Below are 20,921 nucleotides of genomic sequence, written 5' to 3'. Positions count from 1 at the left end.
TAAAGTTCGCCCTGCATTGGCCTTTTAGAGAGAATCTGGTTCCTCTAATAGAATCATAATGGGGCCTGCTCTCCTGGAGGCTGGTTGCCCTGGAAGGCCTTTTGTTTCTAAAAGCTGTTCCAAGAACCTGTCAAGGCAATTAATTAAAAGTTAATAGAGCATTTTCTTCGAGTCCCAGGACTTGTTCAGCTATCTTGTTGGCACAACTCTTATTGGCAAATGACATTTGAGCTATAAAAGTCCACCTTGCCCTTGAGCTTCCTTGTGACCAATGTGTGTTTTTATTTGTCCTCCTGCCAGTGTAGGTATCCTGAGCTCTTATATTTCAGATGGAAATTTAGCTTTCTGCTTCTTCAGATACTAAATCTAGAGGGTATAGTCCTCATTTACTATTCAGATCCACACACCAATTTCAAGCAAAGATTTGTCATCCCAGATGTTATTCTACACCTACAGTTTACAAGTATCTGTTGAGTTCCCCTACTTTGTGTCAGATGCTGTACTTGGCACTGGAGCTACTACAGTAAATAAGGTACAAGTCCTGCCTTTGAGGAATGCATGTTCCTTGAAGGCACACATGTAAACAGGTCTTCCTGGTACTGCATGGTAGGTATACATAGCGTGTGGGAGCAGTGACTAGGGGATCCTAATAGCCCTGGGGAATTAAGAGAATGTTGTTGAGAAATGTTTAAGTGGAATCTTCAAGTCTCAGAATTTCATGACTTATTGATGGTACTATAATCCCTGTGTAATTAGGATTATTTCTTTATGTTCTCATTCGATAATTAATAGAACATAGGTTTGAAAACATTCCGGCATTTAATAAGTAAGTAATGACTGCCTGACTTGTTTTTCGTTTTCTTTTTTTAGAGACAGGGTCTTGCTCTGTTGCCCAGGTTGGAGTGCAGTGGCATGATCATAGCTCACTGTAATCCCGAACTCCTGGGCTTAATCCTCCTGCCTCAGCCTCCTGCCTCAGCCTCCTGGTTAGCTAGGTGCATGCCATCATGCCCAGCTAATTTTTAAATTGTTTTTGTAGAGACAGGGTCTTGCTCTGTTGTCCAGGCTGATCTCAAACTCCTGGTTCAAGGGATCCTCCTGCCTTGGCCTCCCAAAGTGTGAGATTACAGGTGTGAGCCACTGTGCCTGGCCCTAACTTGGTTTTTAAAGAAGTAACTTTCGAGATCTATATGTATTAAATTCTTTTTCCATGCCTAGCACTGGTCTTTGAAAGTTCACAGTCTAGCTGAGAACAGGGTTATTTACCTAAAATAGAGAATAGCAGGAAACAGTCAATGACCAGATGCAACAGATATCCTTCTGTCACTAACATCACACATCTTTTCTTTCTTTCTTTCTTTTTTTTTTTTTTGAGGTGGAGTCTCGCTCTGTCACCTAGGCTGGAGTGCAGTGGCACGATCTCGGCTCACTGCAAGCTCCGCCTCCCAGGTTCAAGCGATTCTCCTGCCTCAGCCTCCCATATAGCTGGGACTAAGAGGCTTTCCCACCACTCACGTCCGCTAATTTTGATTTTTTGTAGAGACGGGTTTCACCATAGCTACAGGGTGGTCTCGACCTCCTGACCTCAAGGATCCGCCCACCTCGGCCTCCTAAAATGCTGCTGGGATTACAGGAGCCACTGTGTCCTAGCCCACCACACATCTTTTCTTTTTTTTTTTTTTTTTTTTTTTTTGAGACGGAGTCTCGCTCTGTCACCCAGGCTGGAGTACAGTGGCCGGATCTCAGCTCACTGCAAGCTCTGCCCCAGGCTTATGCCATTCTTCCTGCCTCAGCCTCCCGGGAGTAGCTGGGACTACAGGCCACCTCACCTGGCTAGTTTTTTTTGTATTTTTAGTAGAGACGGGTTTCACTGCAGCTAGCCAGGATGGTCTTGATCTCCTGATCTGCGGATCCCGCCTGCCTCGGCCTCCCAAAGTGCTGGGATTACAGGCTTGAGCCACCGCGCCCGGCCAGATCTTTTCATTCCCTCAGGGGAAACACTATCCCAGCCTAACAAGGATCTTGATTTGAGCGTAGAAACAGGAGAGAGAGACCTGTCTTGCCTCCCTTATCCAACTGGAAATATTCGTCGTCTTCTTTCTTCAATTTATTGCATGATCACATTTATTGCGTGGGTGACTTCAGGAAGGATTTTAGGGATTCCTGGAAATAATCAATCTTGAAATACTCCCCTCTTCTCCTTTCATCTAGGATGCTTCCTCTTCTCTCAGTATATTCTCATTTATGGGTATAAAGGTAAGTTGAGTCCTCCTTTGATATTAACTCTGCCTTCAGTTACCCTTAACTTTCCTTTAGTCAGCTTTCAACCTAGCCTGAAGGGAAGCCTTTGGCACCCTTGTGTACGTGTTGATGGGAATGTAAATTAGTACAGCCATTGTGGAAAACAGTGTGGAGGTTCCTCAGAAAATTAAAATTAGAACTACCGTGTGCTCTAGCAATACCATTCATGGGTATATATCCAAAGAAATTGAAATCAGCATATCAGGGAGATATATCTGTACTCTCATGTACATTGCAGCATTATTCATAACAGCCAAGATATGGAATCAACCTAAATGTCCATCAATGGATGAATGGATAATGAAAAAATGTGACACACATACATAGACACATACACAGATATATATCTATATACACAATGGAATACTATTTGGCTTTATAAAGAAGGAAATCCTGTCATTTGCAACAATATAGATGAACCTGGAGGACATTATGCTCAGTGAAATAAGCCAGGCACAGAAAGACAAATACTACATGATCTTAGTTTTATGTGGAATCTTAAAAAGTTGAACTCATAGAAGCAGAGAGTAGAATGGTGGTTACCAGGAGCTGAGGGGTGGTTGTGGAACTGGGGAGATACTGGTCAAAGTTTCCAAATTTCAGACAGAAGAAATGAGTACAAGAGATCTATTGTCTCTCATGGTGACTGCAGTTAATAGCAATGTATTGGATTCTTGAAAATTGCTGAGAGTAGATCTTAAATGTTTTCACAACAGAAAGTGATAAGTATGTGAGATGATGGATATGTTCATGAGCTTGATTTAACCATTTCAAAACATTATACATATATCAAAACACATTGTTCACTATAAATATATATGATTTTTGTCAACTATACTGTAATTTTAAAAAGTAAATTAGAAAAGAAGGAAAGACTTCAAAACCAAGACATTGAATTACTCCCCTGGTATATTGTAAATGCTTTAAAGCCTCAGCTTGGTTGTAAATTCTTTAAAGCTGTGTCTTGTACTTTTTCTATACCAAATGCAAAGCTAAGTATATAGTAAGGGCTTAATATATTTTTCTTGATGTATCATTCTACAAAAAACAAAGCTTACAGGAATAGAGATTGACTCTGTTCATTATGCTGATGGACTATGCTGTTCAGGCAGAGAGGAAACTTAGGGAACTTGTTGCAAGAATGTTTTAGCATTTTCTCATTCAGCTCTGGTTTACTGGACAGACATACTCAGGATAGTTTACTAATTCTTTGAGGACATAAACACTTATTCATTCTACTAATAGTCTTCTTTTCTAGAAGCTTTTAAAGATATGAGAAATTATTCTCAATCCAAAATGATTTGAGGTTGGGGGATAGGAGGTTTTTGGAGTGCTGGCTAGAGGAACCTGTTTCCAGGACTATCTGGCAAACATGAAAGTCCAGTCTCCTAAAAGGCTTATCTGGCAACTGGAGAGAGGGAGGTGAGACCTTGTTTCATACACCAGTTTGCTCAATGATAGACCAAATTGATGTGAACTATCCACAGATACTGCAAAAATAGAGGAAATAAAGGCTGATTTTCTGAAGTCTTTCCGTGTTTCCTCTCATATATGAGTTTTATCCACAATATTTGGTTTATGTTTCCATTATACCTTCTTCTCGAAGTAGCTGCTTATAGACTTGTGTTCACCTACCTGTCAGAATGTAAGCCCCTTAAAGGTGAAGGCATGCATTAAAAATACATTTAATTCACTACTTTTTTGAGGTAAACATAAACACAAGAAAGACTATTGTTGATAGTTATACCATTTGCTCAAGAAAAGTTGAAAAGAAAAAACAAAACATCTTTATGGAAGACAATTGCTCTTATCGAGGAAAGAACACCATACTATTTAGTCATATACAGGAGATCTCTTCTGCGTGTTCAGGGTGCAAGTTGGGATTAGAGGAGACTGGGTATATGTATGTGGGTGAGAGGAGGGAGGAATATTAGAATTTGATGCCATTTCCTGCTTTTGCTGGTGTGTTAGTTTGTTCTGAGTTGCTATAAAGGAATACCTGAAGCTGGGTAATTTTTATTTTTATTTATTTTTATTATTTATTTTTTTTGAGATGGAGTCTTGCTCTGTCCCCCAGACTGGAGTGCAGTGGCTGGATCTCAGCTCACTGCAAGCTCCGCCTCCCGGGTTTACACCATTCTCCTGCCTCAGCCTCCTGAGTAGCTGGGACTACAGGCGCCCGCCACCTCTCCCGGCTAGTTTTTTGTATTTTTTAGTAGAGATGGGATTTCACTGCGTTAGCCAGGATGGTCTCGATTTCCTGACCTCATGATCTGCCCGTCTCGGCCTCCCAAAGTGCTGGGATTACAGGCTTGAGCCACCACGCCTGGCCTGAAGCTGGGTAATTTTTAAAGAAAAGAGGTTTATTTGGCCCGTGGTTCTGCAGGCTGTATAGGCATAGCACCAGCATCTGCTCAGCTTCTGGTGAGGCCTCAAGAAGCTTACAGTCATAGTGCAAGGTGAAGGGGGAGCTGGCATATGACATGGCGAGAGAGGAAGCAAGAGAGAGGAGGAGGTGCCAGACTCCGTAAACAACCAGCTCATCTGAACTAACAGAGCGAGAACTCACTCATCACTAAGGCAGTGGCACTAAGCCATTCATGAGGGATCTGCCCCCATGATCCAACACCTCCCGTCAGGCCCCACCTTCAGCATTGGGGATCACTTTCCAACGTGAGATTTGGAGGAGACACACATCAAAACCACATCAAGTGGTTTGATCAGAATCATTTTAGTAATGGCAACTAGAATCATATTTCTTTTCTTTTCTTTTTGTTTTTGAGATGGAGTCTTGCCCTATTGACCAGGCTGGAGTTCAGTGGCACGATGTCCACTCACTGCAACCTCTGCCTCCTCAGTTCAAGGGATTCTTCTGCCTCAGCCTCCTGAGTAGCTGGGATTACAGGTGCTCACCACCACACGTGGCTAATTTTTGTATTTTTAGTAGAGATGGGGTTTCACCATTTTGGCCAGGCTGGTGCGAACTCTTGACCTCAAGGGATCTGCCCACCTTGGCCTCCCAAAGTGCTGGGATTACAGGCGTGAGCCACCACGCCCAGCCTAGAATCGGCATTTCTTTACCAAGTAAATAAAGTAACATTTACAGCTACTGCCATGAGATGGTTAGATTTTATTTCATTTGTGTGTTCTGCAGTGCTTTTGTTGTTCATTTATTCCAAAATGATAAAACAGAGAAGAGAAATCCTGAAGAGAATGAATAAAGAGAGAATAAGGGAAGAAGGGAAGGAGGAAGAGAGAAAGAGATTTTCAGGAGAGGAAAATGTGAAAGCTAATGTGCAAGAAAAAGCACAATAGAAAAATCACAGGTGTTCACAGAAATATTACTTTTTATTCAAAAGAAAATACAGTTACTTTTTTTTTTTTTTTTTTTGAGACAGGGTCTCACTCTGTCACCCAGGTTGGAGTGCAGTGGTGTGATCATGACTCACTGCAGCCTCGATCTCCCAGGCTCAGGTGATCCTCTCATCTGAGTAGCTGGGACTACAGGTATGCATGACCACACCTGGCTAATTTTTTGTATTTTTAGTAGAAATGGAGTCTCACTGTGTTGCTCAGGCCAGTCTTCAACTTCTGAGCAAAAGTGATCCTCCCACCTTGGCCTCCCAAAGGGCTGGGATGACAGGTGTAAGTTGCTGAGTCCAGCTTACAGTTACATTTTTAACATACAAATAAGCTGCAGTTCAAATTTGATAGATACAGGGGAGGTTTGTTCTAGGAAGTGGTAAAGCTGGTCACAATTTAGTAAAAGTGACTGAATTAATAGCCATTTGAACAGTAGCTTAGTGTCTTTTGAGAACAGTCTAGTTGATTCCCCTATGTAAGTAACTCTGTGGGATGAGGGCTCTTTTAAAAATGTTTAAGCCACAAGATATATGAGAAGGTTTTAAAAATCTGGTGCCAATTATAAAAATGCTACTGACAAAGTCTCTGAGATCCAGTGATAGAGTCATAATGACCTCTGTTTAATATACATAAAGAATTAGGGATTAAAAGCCACTTTGTGAGGAAAGCTGTATCTATATTGGCCATTAATAAGTTAAAGCGATTTCTAGCATAATTGCTAAGCTAAAGAATTTGTGGCCAGTTCTAATAGCATTGTTAGTGAAAAAATGTACTGTTATCACAAACTAGAGATATGTTTCAAGCATGGGAATTAATTGTAATTACAACACGTAGTTTAAATGTTAAGTTAAAACCAGCCCTTCAACTTTAGTCCAAACTTAATTAGTTTGTTAATTAATTAATGAATTATAAGGGAGGATTTTCTGACTTGGCTAATTAATTGAATAGTTATATGATTGAAAGTTACAGTTTTCATATCTGAGAATAGAATTGCTTCAGTGCTAAGGAGGTATAGCAGTGTTTTTACTAGGCATATCATTAGTCATAACTTTTGTAGATATTCCATTGAATAAAAGTATCTGTGAACGTTGTTCCCCAGCCATCACTGCTGCTTGCCTCTCTGTCTGCTTTCTCATTCTCATTCTTTGCCACAAATGATGGCGGCCAGGTTGTTTGAATTATTAGAGTTATTCTCTTAAGAGAAAAGGGGTGGTATGTGTGTTTATGTATGTTGGAGGGTATGTTGGATAGACATATGAGACCGGCAGTCTTAGCCTAAAGCAAAAGTGGGTATAAAGTTGCTATTTTTGGTTCTGGTTTCTTCTTTCTGCATCTTGCCCTATTCCCAACCATTACCTGTCTAGCTCCCATTCAAGAAGAGCTTCAGCATTAAGTATTATCAATTTTCATATACCTGTTGGTATACGAGCCAATCTTAAAGACCCCTTGGAGTCTGTGTGCATAGTGGAGATGGCAATATTTTCATATCTTTCCCGAGGTGTGAAGTACCAGCAGTGGTGAATAAGCACTACCAGGTCCTTTTGGAAATTTTTGTTGAGAAAGCCATAAAAGAGAGGGTTTATACATGTGGAAACCATAGCAACCAAGTGGCAAACTGCAAATACTAGGTCATGGTGGCAGCTCATCAGCACCTCATGATACCAGTCAAAGATGACATTGAAGATATTCAGGGGCAGCCAGCAGGCTCCCAAGGTCACCACGATGGAAATCAACATTGTGTTGATCCTCTTGTTCTCATTGAGCCGGCTCTCATTTTCCCTCTTCTTGTCTATCTTCGCATTTCTCCTGCGCAGGCAGATAACAATCTTCAAGTAGCAGATGAAGATGAAGGCTAGAGGAACAAAATACTGCAGCAGAAAAAGGGAGGTGGTGAAGAGCAGCCGGTCCTTTTTGGAGGGCCAGTTCTCCACACAGGCCACCTGGTGGGTGTAGAGGTCAGTGGGGAGAGAGAGGTTGCGGAAGGGCTCATCAGTGAGGTGGTAGGACAGGAAGAAGGGAATAGACAGCAGAAGGGAAAACAGCCAAATCAGTGTGATGCTCCAGTAGGCATGAGTCACACTGGGCTTCCAGCCACGGGGGTTCACAATTAGCTGATATCTTTCGACAGCAATGAGTACAAGTGAGAATATGGACACAGAGATTGAGACACTCTGCACATAGGATGTGAGTTTGCACATGGTATCCCCAAATATCTAGTGGTCCATCAGAGTGTAGATGATAGTAAAAGGGATGCACATGACACACACCAAGATATCAGAGAGGGAGAGATTGATAATCAGTATGCTGGTGAAATTCTGAGCTTTTCTGTGCTTCTTAAAGATGATGATGATGAGAGAGAGGTTTCCAAAAAGGCCCCCAATTAAGACCACAGTATAGGCTATAAGTAATAGGAGTAAAGCTGGAGAAGGGGGTTGACAGGACTCAAAGTAAAAAAATGCTGAGTTGTTCTTTGTGCTGGTTGTATTAGATGCTGGGTGGTTTAGGGAAACTTCCATTATGTCAGGATTGTAAGAAGAGATTTTATAAGCTTATTTGTCTTGTGGGTGGATATTTTGACCATTAGTTCTTGGAAGGCACTTTGTTCTGAGGCATCTGATGAGAAATTAGTAGGGTTTAATCTTCCCTGATCTGTCTCTGTATTTGATGGAAACACGTGAATGACTTGAGCATGCTCTTGAGACCCTAAAAAATGAAACAGAACCCAGAATATTAATGCAAGTTCTTAACAATATGGATAATTCTCTAGGGGTAGCAAAGCCCCTGAGAGGACAGAGAACAAATATCCAGGGGATCTCTCTGTACCTTTACTCTCCTCTCATCTCATCTCAGGTGCTTTCTTTGTCCCGCTAGTTTAGTCTTTAGAGCTCGTGAGGCAAGGAATGTAACAGCATCTTGTTAACTATAGAAGCAGCCAAATGTGTTTCTATCCCTATCAACTTCTGTTTTTCTTTTTTTTCTTTTTCGACACAGAGTCTTGCTCCATCACCCAGGCTGGAGTGCAGTGGTGTGATCTCTGCTCACTGCAACCTCCACCTCCCAGGTTCAAGCGATTCTCCTGCCTCAGCCTCCCGAGGCAGGAGATGGGGACTACAGGAGACTGGGACTACAGGTGCGTGCCACTATGCCCAGCTAATTTTTTGTATCTTTAGTAGAGACAGGGTTTCACCATGTTAGCCAGGATGGTCTCGATCTCCTGACCTCGTGATCTGCCCACCTCGGCCTCCAAAGTACTGGGATTACAGGCGTGAGCCACCGCACCTGGCCAACTTCTATATTTTTTTAGGGTCACCTGACTGTGCACCCACTTGCTTCAATGGACTATAAAAAGTCAGGAGGATAGGGATTGTGTTGTGGAGGCCTGAGTACTGTGTTTGAAGTTGGATTCTGTTATGGTTTGTTTGAATGTTTGTGTTCCCTCCAAAATTCATGTTGAAACTTAATCCCCAGTGCAGCAGTATTAAGAGGTAGGGCCTTTAGGAGGTGACTAGGCCGTGAGGGCTCTGCCCTCATGAATGGATTAGGAGGCTCTAAGTGAGTTCGCCTCTTCTGTCCCTTCTGCCATGTGAGGACACAGCAACAAGGTGCCATTCTGGAAGAGAAGAGCCCTCACCAGACACTGAACCTGTTGGCACCTTGATCTTGGACTTCCTAGCCTCCAAAACTGTGAGAAATAAATTTCTATTGTTTATAACTCTGTGATATTTTGTCTGTGTTATTTTGTTAAAGCATCACACATGGACTAAGACAGGTTCCAGTTGGAGCGTCACTTCTTGGTATCTGTCTGAATTTGATGTAGGTCAGTTACCCTCAGTTTTCTTATCTGTAAAACAGGGATAGATAATATCTATCTATCTGAGTAGTTGTGAAGATTAAGTGAGAACACACATCTGAATTTGTCCCTCAGCCCCAACATAGAGCACATAGTAGGTACTCAGTATATGTATGTTGAATAAAATTTGTCAGCTCTACTGCCCAGAGACAGTCTACAGCCTTTAGTTTGGGAGCCAGAATTACAGAACATGTCTGCTATGGAATAGCATATGCCTTCTCTTCTTTTCACTTCTTCCACTCTCTGGGATTGAAGCCATAGGCAGTTTCTGGGTACATTGCTCAGATTTTGGAGATCAAGGCAAGGAAGGCAGCCAGTGTCTAGTGAGCTATTACCCAGAATTAACTTCATTTAAAAAGCATTCCTCCAGTTCTTCCTTCCTGCAGATCCCTTCTTCTAACTTCCAGAGGAAAAGCAGGCTCTGATTCTATGGCTCAGCATAGTTTAGGGTGGTTATATTCAGTAGAATTATTCATACCACGATGTACAACAGGCTTGAAGGATTCCTTGCCATTCAAAGTGCTGGGATTTCTGGCCCAAAGAGAAAACTTGGAAAGACAGCAAAGGGGGAAAAAAACCTCATCTTGGTTTATTCTTTAGGAGTTTGAGGAAAACAACATAAATAACGTTGATAAAGGGAACTGAGCAATAGGAATGAAAGGGAATGCAATTTTGTTTGCTATTTGAAATTATGATGGCCTGTTCTCACATTCCCTCTGAGATCTAAGGCTTAACAGTTTCTTATTGGAAAGAAATCACCTTAAGAATACTTAGGTCTGTCATGGTTTCAACAATGAAAAACACAATGAGGAACAGCATAAAAATACCACAGATTAACTGGGCATGATGGTGTGCACCTGTAGTCCTAGCTACTTGGGAGGCCAAGGAGGGAGGATCCAAGGAACTGATCTGTGGCTCAGATGTGTTAAAAGAAAAACTTCAGCTGAATTAAATTTGAAGGAGTTTAACTGAGCAATGAACGATTTGTGAATTGGGCAGCCCCCAGAATCACAGCAGATTCAGAGAGACTCCAGGGATGCCTTGTGGTCAGAACAAACTTACAGATAAAAAAAAAGGGAAATGATGTCCAGAAATTGGAGGTGAGGTACAGAAACAGCTGGATTGGTTACAGGTTGACGTTTACCTTCTTTGAACACAGTTTGAATGCTTAGCAGTCTATGAGTGGTTGAAGTATGACCGCTGGGACTGGCCAAGACTCAGCTATTGTTACAGGCGCATACTCCTAAGTTAGGTTTTCAATCTTGTCTGCCTATTAAGCTAGGTTACAGTTCATCCACAGGGACTCAAATGTAGAAGTACGGAGTCCTTCTCAAGCTATATTTAGTTTGCTTTAACAGACACTATGTGGTAATATGTGAAATAGCAAAATTTACAAATAATGGTATTCAAAAGGAAAGTTTAAGGCCTGGATGACTCATGAGACCCAGAGTTCACAGATATTGACCGAAGGAGAATTTCAAGTCAAATTTAAGCTCTCTATACAGTTGATAGATTAGAACTATACATGAGAGATAGAAAGCTTTGATTTCTAATTAGAGGCCTCCTGCCAAGCAAGCCTCACTTGAAGGAGGATAGGAATGAAAGGAAATAGGCATGAACTGCATATGTAGTTTGGTAAACTAGAATGAGCACTAGATTTCGTGTCAGGAGACGTGTCCTGTTGTTTACTAGCCGTTTGATCTTGGGCAAGGCACTCTCCTCTTGGCCTCAATTTCTTTATCTGTCCAATGAAATAAAAAATAGCCTCCCTACTTCATACCTTGTTATAAAGGCCAATGAAATAATATATTTAAAACATTTTGAGAGGATTGAAAAATGACCTATCGGGTAGTATGCTTGTTACCTGGGTGATGAAATAATCCATACACCAAACCCTCATGACATGCAATTTACTTTTTTTTGTTGTTTGTTTTTTGTTTTTGAGATGGAGTCTTGCTCTGTCACCAGGCTGGAGTACAGTGGCATAATCTTGGCTCACTGCAACCTCTGCCTCCTGGGTTCAAGTGATTCCCCTGCCTCAGCCTCCCAAGTAGCTGGGACTACAGGCACGCACCACCACACCCAGCTAATTTTTTTTTTTGTATTTTAGTAGAGACAGGGGTTTCACCATGTTGGCCAGGATGGTCTCCATCTCCTGACCTTGTGATCTGCCCACCTTGGCCTCCCAAAGTGCTGAGATTATAGGCGTGAGCCACTGCACCTGACCAACATGCAGTTTACCTATATAACAAACTGCACATGTGCCCCTGAACTTGAAAGTTTTTTAAAAATTAAAAAAATTGTATAAACTATTAAATCCTGTTCAAACCCAAGTGCTCATTATCGTTATTGTTATTCTTGTTGAATGTCTCAGACACTTGGACTGAACTGATCCAACCCTCATCCTCCAAAGAGCTATAAGTGCTTTCATATCTGCTATGCTGTTTATTTCTCCATCACCAGTTGTGTTAGGGAGGAGTGGGATTGTTATAGTTCCATTTCATAGAGGGAAAAACCAAAGGACACAAAAGTCCAAGGAGTTAGCTAAAACCAAACAAACCCAGCAAAGTCTTGTGTGTTTTTTCTTCCAACTCTTATTATCTACAAGAAAGAAAAGCTTCCTATGAATCTTGCAGGTTTTCTCTTTACAGATATGAAAACTCATATAATTTTGCAGGGTTCCTAGCAGATAGAGATGAGAATAAACATCGGGAGCCCTTGTGTTGCCTATTCTTGTCAATCTGGGCTGACTTCATAGTGAATGGGGATTATCTCAGCTTGGAGCTCAGAAAAGCCTGTAGGTCTGAAGGGCCTCATCTTAGGAGGGAATCAAAGGAGAGTGCTGGAGTTACATTATCCAGCACCCTCTACACCATACAGAGAAGATTAAATAGGAAAATGCCCAAATACAGACTTTAAATGGCAATGTGGGATTTACACTTTACATACTTGGTAACTATTAAGTTAAAATATTTAAATCCTGCCTATCTGGAAGCAAAATACTAAGCCCTGGTTCATAAAAAAATTCTTGGGATACATTTCTATTTTAGGAGAGTTCATCTTTGGCTTGTTTGGTTGGAATTGACCCATGGAAGTGAGATCTCAAATTATCAAGCGACATTTTGCTAAAAAATATTAGTAGCATATGGCAGCAATTAATCCTAAACCTTCAACTTGATTGTATCTAGCTCATGAGGCACCTGCTTTGAACTAATTCAGTTTATGCCTTTTAATGTAAAAGTACAACATTATGTTAATTTTTTTGGGTAGTTTTGTGTTTAAAGTTTTAAGATGAACAAAGTAAGAGCATAATTCCACCAAAGTTTTTATGTGCGTATTTATTTCTGCATCTGAGTGTCATTTTGTTAGTGTGTATCTTTCTTCTGTCTCTTTATTCATATAATTCTTTTTTTGAGAGGGAGGGAACTGGGGGTAGAGTTTGTGTGTGTCTGCCTTTTGGTCTGTTTTTTTCATTACCATTTATTCTCTTCCTCTCTTTCTGTCCATCTGTTTTATTCTCTACTCTTGTTTCCCCCCTTTCCCTTAATTGTCCATAGCATAGAAAAATTGTATTTTACATTATTTGTTCTATTTCATTTGGGGCTATGGTGCCTTGATCTGAAAGAGACTATAAAGGTCCGCTAATATATTCCTTCCATTTGACAGATATTGCAGCATTGCAGTTAAATATTAGTAGAACAGGGACCAGAGCCCAAGTCTTCTGGCTTCCAGAGAGTTCTGTGTTCTTTCCATGATTTTCTATTGCCTCCTGTTTTATAGTTCTTATAACAAGTTCTGTATTTCCTGTTCTTAATTTTAAAAGCAAAGAAGCAGAACATTTTCTATTTGTTTTATGTGAACAAAATTCTGTTATGTAACTTCAGAGAGTTTATGGCTTTGGGTAAAGTTTTGTACATCTCCCAACCCCCGAGTATATATGTGAGGATCCCAAAATAGGGTAGGACCACACTGTGAGCATCTCTCATAGAATTCTCTCTCCTTTTTCTTAAATCTCTAAGAATACAGATTCTGTGGTTGTGCTGATACAGATAATGTCTCATACTCTTCAGGGCTTAATGATTTTTAAAGCACTGCATTGTTCATTGATTAATTCAACAATAATTCATGTGCTGACAAGGCTTGCTATCTTACTTGATCTCTACAGTAGCCCTGTACTCTAGATAGGAATGATACTTTATTTCTGATTTACAAACATGGAAACTACGATCTAGTGGACTGGCTCATGGTTGTGTAGTTAGCTGCAGAGCCAGGAACAGACGTCTACTTCCTAAATCATATACAAAACAATATTTCTAGTTTATTTGGTCATTTCACTTTTTTAAAAAAATCAGTCAAATTAATCATTTGTGTTCCATGAAAACAAATAGACTAGAATCTCTGTAAAGGTACATCTTAGAGCTTACCCTAAGAACAAAGTACTACATTAAGTAACCACACTAAGCATCAAGAAACAAATGCCTAATCTGTTACAGTGTTATTAAAAAGTATAATTGGCCTGGTTATTCAACATCATGCAAACCTCCTTAAGTTATTCAACTATTCACCTATTCCAAACATCAAATTTCATATCTATCTATTGCAGAAGTGTGTGCTGTCTTTTAAGACTTGAGGATTACATTTGACCCAACCATTCTTTTATTACATGTACTTTGATTTTCTCTGCTGAAAATGGTTTATATGTTTTTTTTTTTTTTTTCCTTGAATTTGACCTTTGCCTGAACCCATATAAAGTGGTAGTGGAAAATATACACGCTTCTCAAAGCTACTCTTTTAAAAACAAGCCAACACAGCTTGTCTAAATTGACTTTGATTTTCTTTGAAGGTTAATAACCGAACTTATCATTTTAGGAATGTGGGGGTTTTCAGTTCTTTAAAATAATAAAACATTAAGTGCATTAAGAAAGGAGATCTCAACTCTGCCAGTGAAAATAAGTATACCAGATTTTTAAGATTATTTACTAAAAGATAAACAAAAGTAATTAAAACCCCATTGTGCCAATACTAGCTTTTGGTGATTTCTTTTTATGATTTTCTTACAGTAGTGCATTCTACAACTGTAGGGTTTTTTCCAAATCATATATGTAAAAAGGCATCTAGTATAGTTTAGCCTAAAAGCACTATATTTCCAATTTTTAATGATCCTCACTTATTTTTAAAACTGGATTATTCTAACATGAAATACACATTGGATAAACACATTTGCAATATTTTTCTTAAGCATTTTAGAGGTTTATTTCCCATTTTCTTACCTGTCGGAAATTTCCAGCTTTTTTGCTATTCTTTTCATCTTCTGTTGTTTTCTTTCTTCATTTCTATTATTATTATTTTTTAAAGTTTATGACATGTTAGCCTCTTCTCAAAAAGTCATAACATCTCCCATTCTTTCTTGGATTATTTATCCACTAGACAATCTGTAGCTTCATTTCAGACACTGATCCCTGCAGTTGGAATCACTGCACAGAGGAGTGAGCTTTGGAATCCAGTGGGCACTGAAGGCCACTGAAGAGCCGGAAGGGAGGAGTCAGAAATCTCAGCAGCAGTGACATTAGGTGGAGCTGTTTAAAAGATATTTTCAAAATGTCACTTTCAGTCATCTTGTAGAGATGGTAATAAGAGTGCATCTTGAAAATCTGTGACATTTCCTGGCATATATATATATACACTTTAAAAATTAGCATTGCCAAAATCAGACATTTAACATAAATATTCCTGGAAAATTATTAGTAAACATTAATGATGGTTCTTAGAGCATTTACTGCATTTACTGTTAGTTAAGGGATGGACACATAGAGGGCAACAACACACACTGGGGCCTTTCGGAGGATAGTAGGTAGGAGCAGGGACAGGATCAGGAAAAATAACTAATGGGTACTAGGCTTAATATCTGGGTGATGAAATAATCTGTACAACAAACCCCCGTGACACCAGTTTACCTATGTAACAAACCTGCACTTGTACCCCTGAACTTAAAAGTTTAAAAAAAGAGATGGTGCTATTCCAGATTTTGCAGTAATTTATAAGATTAATAAAAACACTTCTAAAATGGAAATTAACCCCAAGTTTCTGGGCAAGTATGTATTATAAATATAAGATTTTTATCAACTACTTTGGAGCTGACAGCAGCTGAGCTGCTTATATACTATAGATGAAAGTGGGGACTAAAAAGCGCTTTTCCTGTATTTGAAAAATTATTATTGTAAGGGGCCTATTTCTCATCATTATAAAAGACTCAAAAAGTAAGATTTATATTAAATATAAGAAATATTTCCTTATAATGAGTGTTTGAAGACTTTTGAAAACAAGGTTGTAGAAAATTGAGTGTAGTTGAAAATATTTGTGGCATGGTCTAGTGGATGAGCACACAACATTTTCAAATATTACATTTCCTAAGCCAAGGACTCAGTGATAGAGCCCCACAGTTTAGTACCAAGCCATGTGATTCAATTCTGTTTCCCTACCCAAATACATCCAACTACCCAAAAGAAAGTCAAAATTTCCAGGTAGTCAACAACATTGACATTGTGTATCTGTGTTTTATAGAATCCTGCCGGGTCACTGGCTGTGTGGACTTGCAGGCAGAGTAGGAGCAGGATGTGTACTATGGACGTGAAGCCAATCTCCTCCTCTGTAAGAACTTGAAGAGCAGATACTGTCAAAGCAGTTTAGTGGCTTGTATTTCTTTCCCCAGTCAGCTTTTAGCAGTGTCCCATTACTTATTTACCTGTTTGTATTTAAAATACAGAGAGCAGCAAACTTTGGAAGATTGTAGGGCTATTGAAAAGTACATTTTCCGTACACAGAATATTGGCAAAAGCTAGTGGTGCCACAGATTTGGTGGATGTTAAGAGATCATTTTAGTTATTTGTGATGATGATGAAGATTTTGAGAGTCAGCTTGAGTGGGAGAGAGCTAGGTCTGAATTTGGATTCTTCAGCATTACCTAGCTGGGTGATCTTGAGCTTCTCTCTAACCTTTTAAATTTTAATTTAATTTTATTTTTTGCCATCCAGTTCTGCCCCAAAAGGAGGAAGTAATAGATCTTCCTTTAATAACTTCCCAAAGTGTTACAAATTAAAAAAAGGAGCCTAAAGCATTGCGGGGGTGGCTGAACGCAGAGCAGGAAAGGATTTACTCCTCTGCTTTCTAAGCTTTTGATTCCTTTCCTGTGAGGTGAATATAGCCACCTATCCTGCAGGATTATTTTGAAGATTAATGATAGAACATAGTAGATATTCAATAGTTAGTAGTTGTTACTGTTGTTGTTATTGTTTAGAATTTCCCTTAGTAGAAACATATAATTTGAGTTAATAACAGAATTTATTGTTTATTATTCCAAAGAAAGTCTGTAATGAGTGGAAAATTAAGAAATGACAAAACCAGAGTCGTTTTTTAAAAAACTTGTAAGGGGATGTTTGGTGTAAATCTGTGTTCTGAGATGGAAGGTCCACTCTTGTTAACATTTTTGCTCACCTAGGTACACATAGAAAGTTGTTATAATCTGGTGTAAACAAATGATGAGGGGCTAACACAATGTCCATTTATTTGTTTTCCTTTTCAAAGACACTGCTTTGTCATCAAGGTTGGGTGTGCTTAGGAACTATGGTATATATATAAATGGAAGCATACTAATTAATACTTCTGATTTCTCTGGAATCACCAGGAATACATTAATGCCTTCAAGAAAGATGAAATGGAAAAAAGGAATGTTTAGATGGAAAGACTGAATATTATAAAGGTTTTGTTTCTTCCCAAGTTAAATTGTATTTATAATTCAATTCCAATGAAAATCCCAAGAGGGGTTATAAAAAATTACTTATAAAAGATTTGTAAGTGCAAATAGCTTTGAAAAATGGAATAATTAAAATGAAAAGCATGACTAACAACACCAAATATTTTAAAATATTATAAAGTGTGAATAATTAAATCAATGTAATGCTGGGCCAAGAATTAGCAGACAGATCAAGGAATGGAATAGACAGAAATAGACCCTGGTATATATAACATGTTAATATATGAAAGCAGTGAGGATTGCTTTTTTTTTTTTTTTTTTTTTTTGAGATTGGGTCTCACTCTGTCACTCAGGCTGGAGTGCAATAGCATGATCTTGGCTCACTGCAACCTCCGTCTCCCGGGTTCAAGCAGTTCTCCTGCCTCAGCCTCCCAAGTAGCTGGGACTACAGGTATGTGCTACCATACCCAGCTAATTTTTGTATTTTTTGTAGAGATGAGGTTTTGTCATGCTGCCCAGGCTGGTCTCGAACTCCTGGCCTCAAGTGATCTGCCCACCTCGGCCTCTCAAAATGCTGGGATTACAGGCGTGAGCCACCATTCCCCGCCAGCAGTAAGGATTTCTGGGGAAGGAATGAATTATTAAGTAAATATTGCCAGAATAGTTAACTAGCTGCTTAGAAAAAATATTAATTTAGTTTTGTAGTGTATACTACAATAAATTCCAGGCAAAAGAATTTGAGAAGACAGACTCAAAAATATTTTAGTAGACAATACAAGAAAATATAGAAAATAGGTGGCTGATGCCTGTAATCCCAGCACTTTGGGAGGCTGAGGAGGGCAGATCACTTGAGGTCCCAAGTTTGAGACCAACCTGACCAACATGGTGAAACTTCGTCTCTACTAAAAATTGCAAATATTAGCCACGTATGGTAGTATGTGCCTATACTACCAGCTACTCGAGAGGCTGAGGCAGGAGAATCACTTGAACCCAGGAGGCGGAGGTTGCAGTGAGCCAAGATCATGCCACTGCACTTCTGGGGTCAAGCGATCCTCCTGCCTCAGCCTCCTGAGTAGCTGGGACTACTGGCATGCACCACCTTGCCTATTTAATTTTAAATTTTTTATTTATGGAGGGAGGTTCTTGCCATGTTGGCCAGGCTGGTCTCAAACTCTTGGTCTTGAGCAGTCCTCCCGAACTGGTCTCCTGAGGCACTGGCATTGCAGGTGTGAGCTACCTTGCCTGGCCAAATAGAAACTCTTTGAAGGCAAGAAATATGTCTTATCTACTGTTGTGTCTTTAGTGTTACTGCATAGTTTCTGGCACATAGCAAGTCTTTGGTGAATATTTGTTGAATGAATGAATGAATGAATGAATAAGCTTAAAATCAAAAGAAGAAAATACAAGGGGAAAACTTGAGATGCCTATTTAAAAATTTTTTAACTTTCTTGAAAAAACTCAATATGTAAGTTAAGACACAAAAATGGAAGTAATCACAATAAATATGATGCAAAAGACAATATTTTTCTTTATGAAGCATATATATGAATCACCAAGAAAATAGATATTAGTATCTATTAGTATGCATGGACAATTAACAGAAGAGCAAATAAAGACTAACAAATATTTGCAAAAAAAGGTTCTGTTTCACTAGTAGAGAAATAGAAAACAAAACAGCAATGAATTATTTTCATTTATCAGATTATCAAATACTGGAAAAAAGTCATGAATACCTGATACACTGATAATGGAGGGTGAAAAGGGCACTTTATACATTATTGGTGGACATATAATGTAGAATACCTTATTAGAAAAAACTGGTGACAAACATTCAAGGTATTTAAAAAATACTTATTTTCTTGGTTTCCATAGTCTAGTTCTACCCTAAGGAAATATTAGGAAATGCAGATAAAGATTTATAAATAAAGATATTCATCACAATGTTATTAGAGTAGTAAGAAACCAAAGATCAACCTAAACCTCCAACATTAGGGGAATGGTTAAGCAAATTAGAGTATAAGTCTGCATATGACTTATGCAGCCTTTGCAAATGATATTTAGGAATAATAAAATAATAAGAGAAATGTTTATGATGTAAAGTTAAATGAAAAATGAATGGTATAAAATCATGGTTCACAGTATGATCTCAAATAGGCAAGGCAGCATACACAATAAGGGAAATATAACAATGTTAATAGTTTAGAGTTAGGATTATGGGTGACTTTCATACTTTATACCATTTTATATTTTTGTAGTTTTTAAAGTTTTTTATAATGAACATATATTACTTCCATAATTGAAAAACAAGTTTTGTTTCTTTTAAAGCATACAGTGTTGGATATAGATCTCTCTGTCCTGTAATCGTTGGTGATAAAACTTAGTGAACAATAGGGTTTTGTTTGCCTCAAGTTAAAATTCTCTGCTTTAATTGCAAAAGTTAATTTATAGGCCACTAATCTTATACAGCAGGCAGTTTGGTTGGTAAAAGTATCCAAAGAAAGAACTGAGTATCTGACTTTTCTTACCTCTCCAGAGCCCTTGTAACATTGATTTCTGCTCTCTCATTATATTGTATTTTATTTTTAGTTATAAAATATGTTCTATTGCCTTTAATCTGATATACCTTTATAAGCTTGAATTAAGACACGAGATGATTTTCTGAACCCAGGTTTTTACCATATTAGGGAAAGTTAAGATTGAAAAATACAAGTAGTAGGTTCTAAACTCCCAGTCATCCATGTTATAATTAGTCAATTATTGCAGAAACTTGGTAGAGAAAGGTTTCCTGTTTTCTTTTCTCCCCCACTACAGCCATCTTTACTTCTGTCAAGAACTCTTCTGACTTTGTTACCAGCTCTCTCATTATATACATTTTAAAAAGAAAAGCTGTTATCAGTCTGCTCGAATTTTTTTTTTTTTCTTAGATTTCAGTAGATCCTGGGTGAAATATTCACTAAAGTTTAGAGTATCACCTTAAGACCTGGGCAACAGGGGCCCCTGCTTTGGATCTTACTTAAAGGACGCATATATCACAAATGTTCAAAATATAAGTGTCATTTAAGATCCAGCACTAAGTGGCATAGTACAATTTGTAATCCAAATGTCCACTGTAGTGACCTAACACCATTCAGGCTCCAGATAACACTTTCCTCCATCTCTTGCCGTGTGCCATTGAAGCAAAAAGTGATTCTGTGTGAATGTCATGAAGGTTATGGGCTGTTGATGCTGGTTATGGACACTGCTTTGGAGTATGGGGAGGATTTGAGTGACATAAGTTCTTAGGTGAGGGAAAAGACAAATTAGCACAAACGCAGTAGATTCTTGCACATTGAAGTAACATTTCGCAGGGCTGCTGAGCATCCATTTTCTTGTTTCTCTTTGTATTCCAGTATGTGGTTCTGGAGATATAAATTAGGATGATATTTGTAACAGTGGCTCATGGCAGTTGAAGAATATTTTGCAATGTTAAACAATTCATATTACTCTTAAATTTTATGTGTGAAGGTCCTGATATTGTGGACATTGGCCGTAGATGAGCCTTGAACTCTAGAATTGTGAGTAGTTCTGTATTCGTAAAAATACATAATAGGACTTAGCTTTTTAAAAAATCACATTAAAGTTTAAACTTTATTATAATAAATTTACTTAACATTTGGT

At 38.8% G+C, this 20,921-nt stretch overlaps 2 protein-coding genes across 11 annotated transcripts in view; one reads left to right on the top strand and one right to left on the bottom strand.

The window, feature by feature from the left end:
- Positions 1-20,921, top strand: part of KLHL3 (kelch like family member 3) — a 272,614-nt gene that overhangs the window by 81,783 nt on the left and 169,910 nt on the right. The window lies entirely within an intron of this gene.
- Positions 5,635-15,036, bottom strand: LOC101011426 (putative neuropeptide Y receptor type 6). Its single transcript, XM_017959928.3, is given in 2 exon segments — positions 5,635-8,367; positions 14,785-15,036. A coding segment is annotated over 1 exon segment (1,110 nt). The 5' UTR covers positions 8,181-8,367; positions 14,785-15,036; the 3' UTR covers positions 5,635-7,070.

Source organism: Papio anubis, chromosome 5 (assembly GCF_008728515.1).
Source record: "Papio anubis isolate 15944 chromosome 5, Panubis1.0, whole genome shotgun sequence".
NCBI lineage: Eukaryota > Metazoa > Chordata > Mammalia > Primates > Cercopithecidae > Papio > Papio anubis.
Note: the sequence above shows the minus strand (reverse complement) of the source record. Positions and strands in the feature narration are given on the sequence as shown.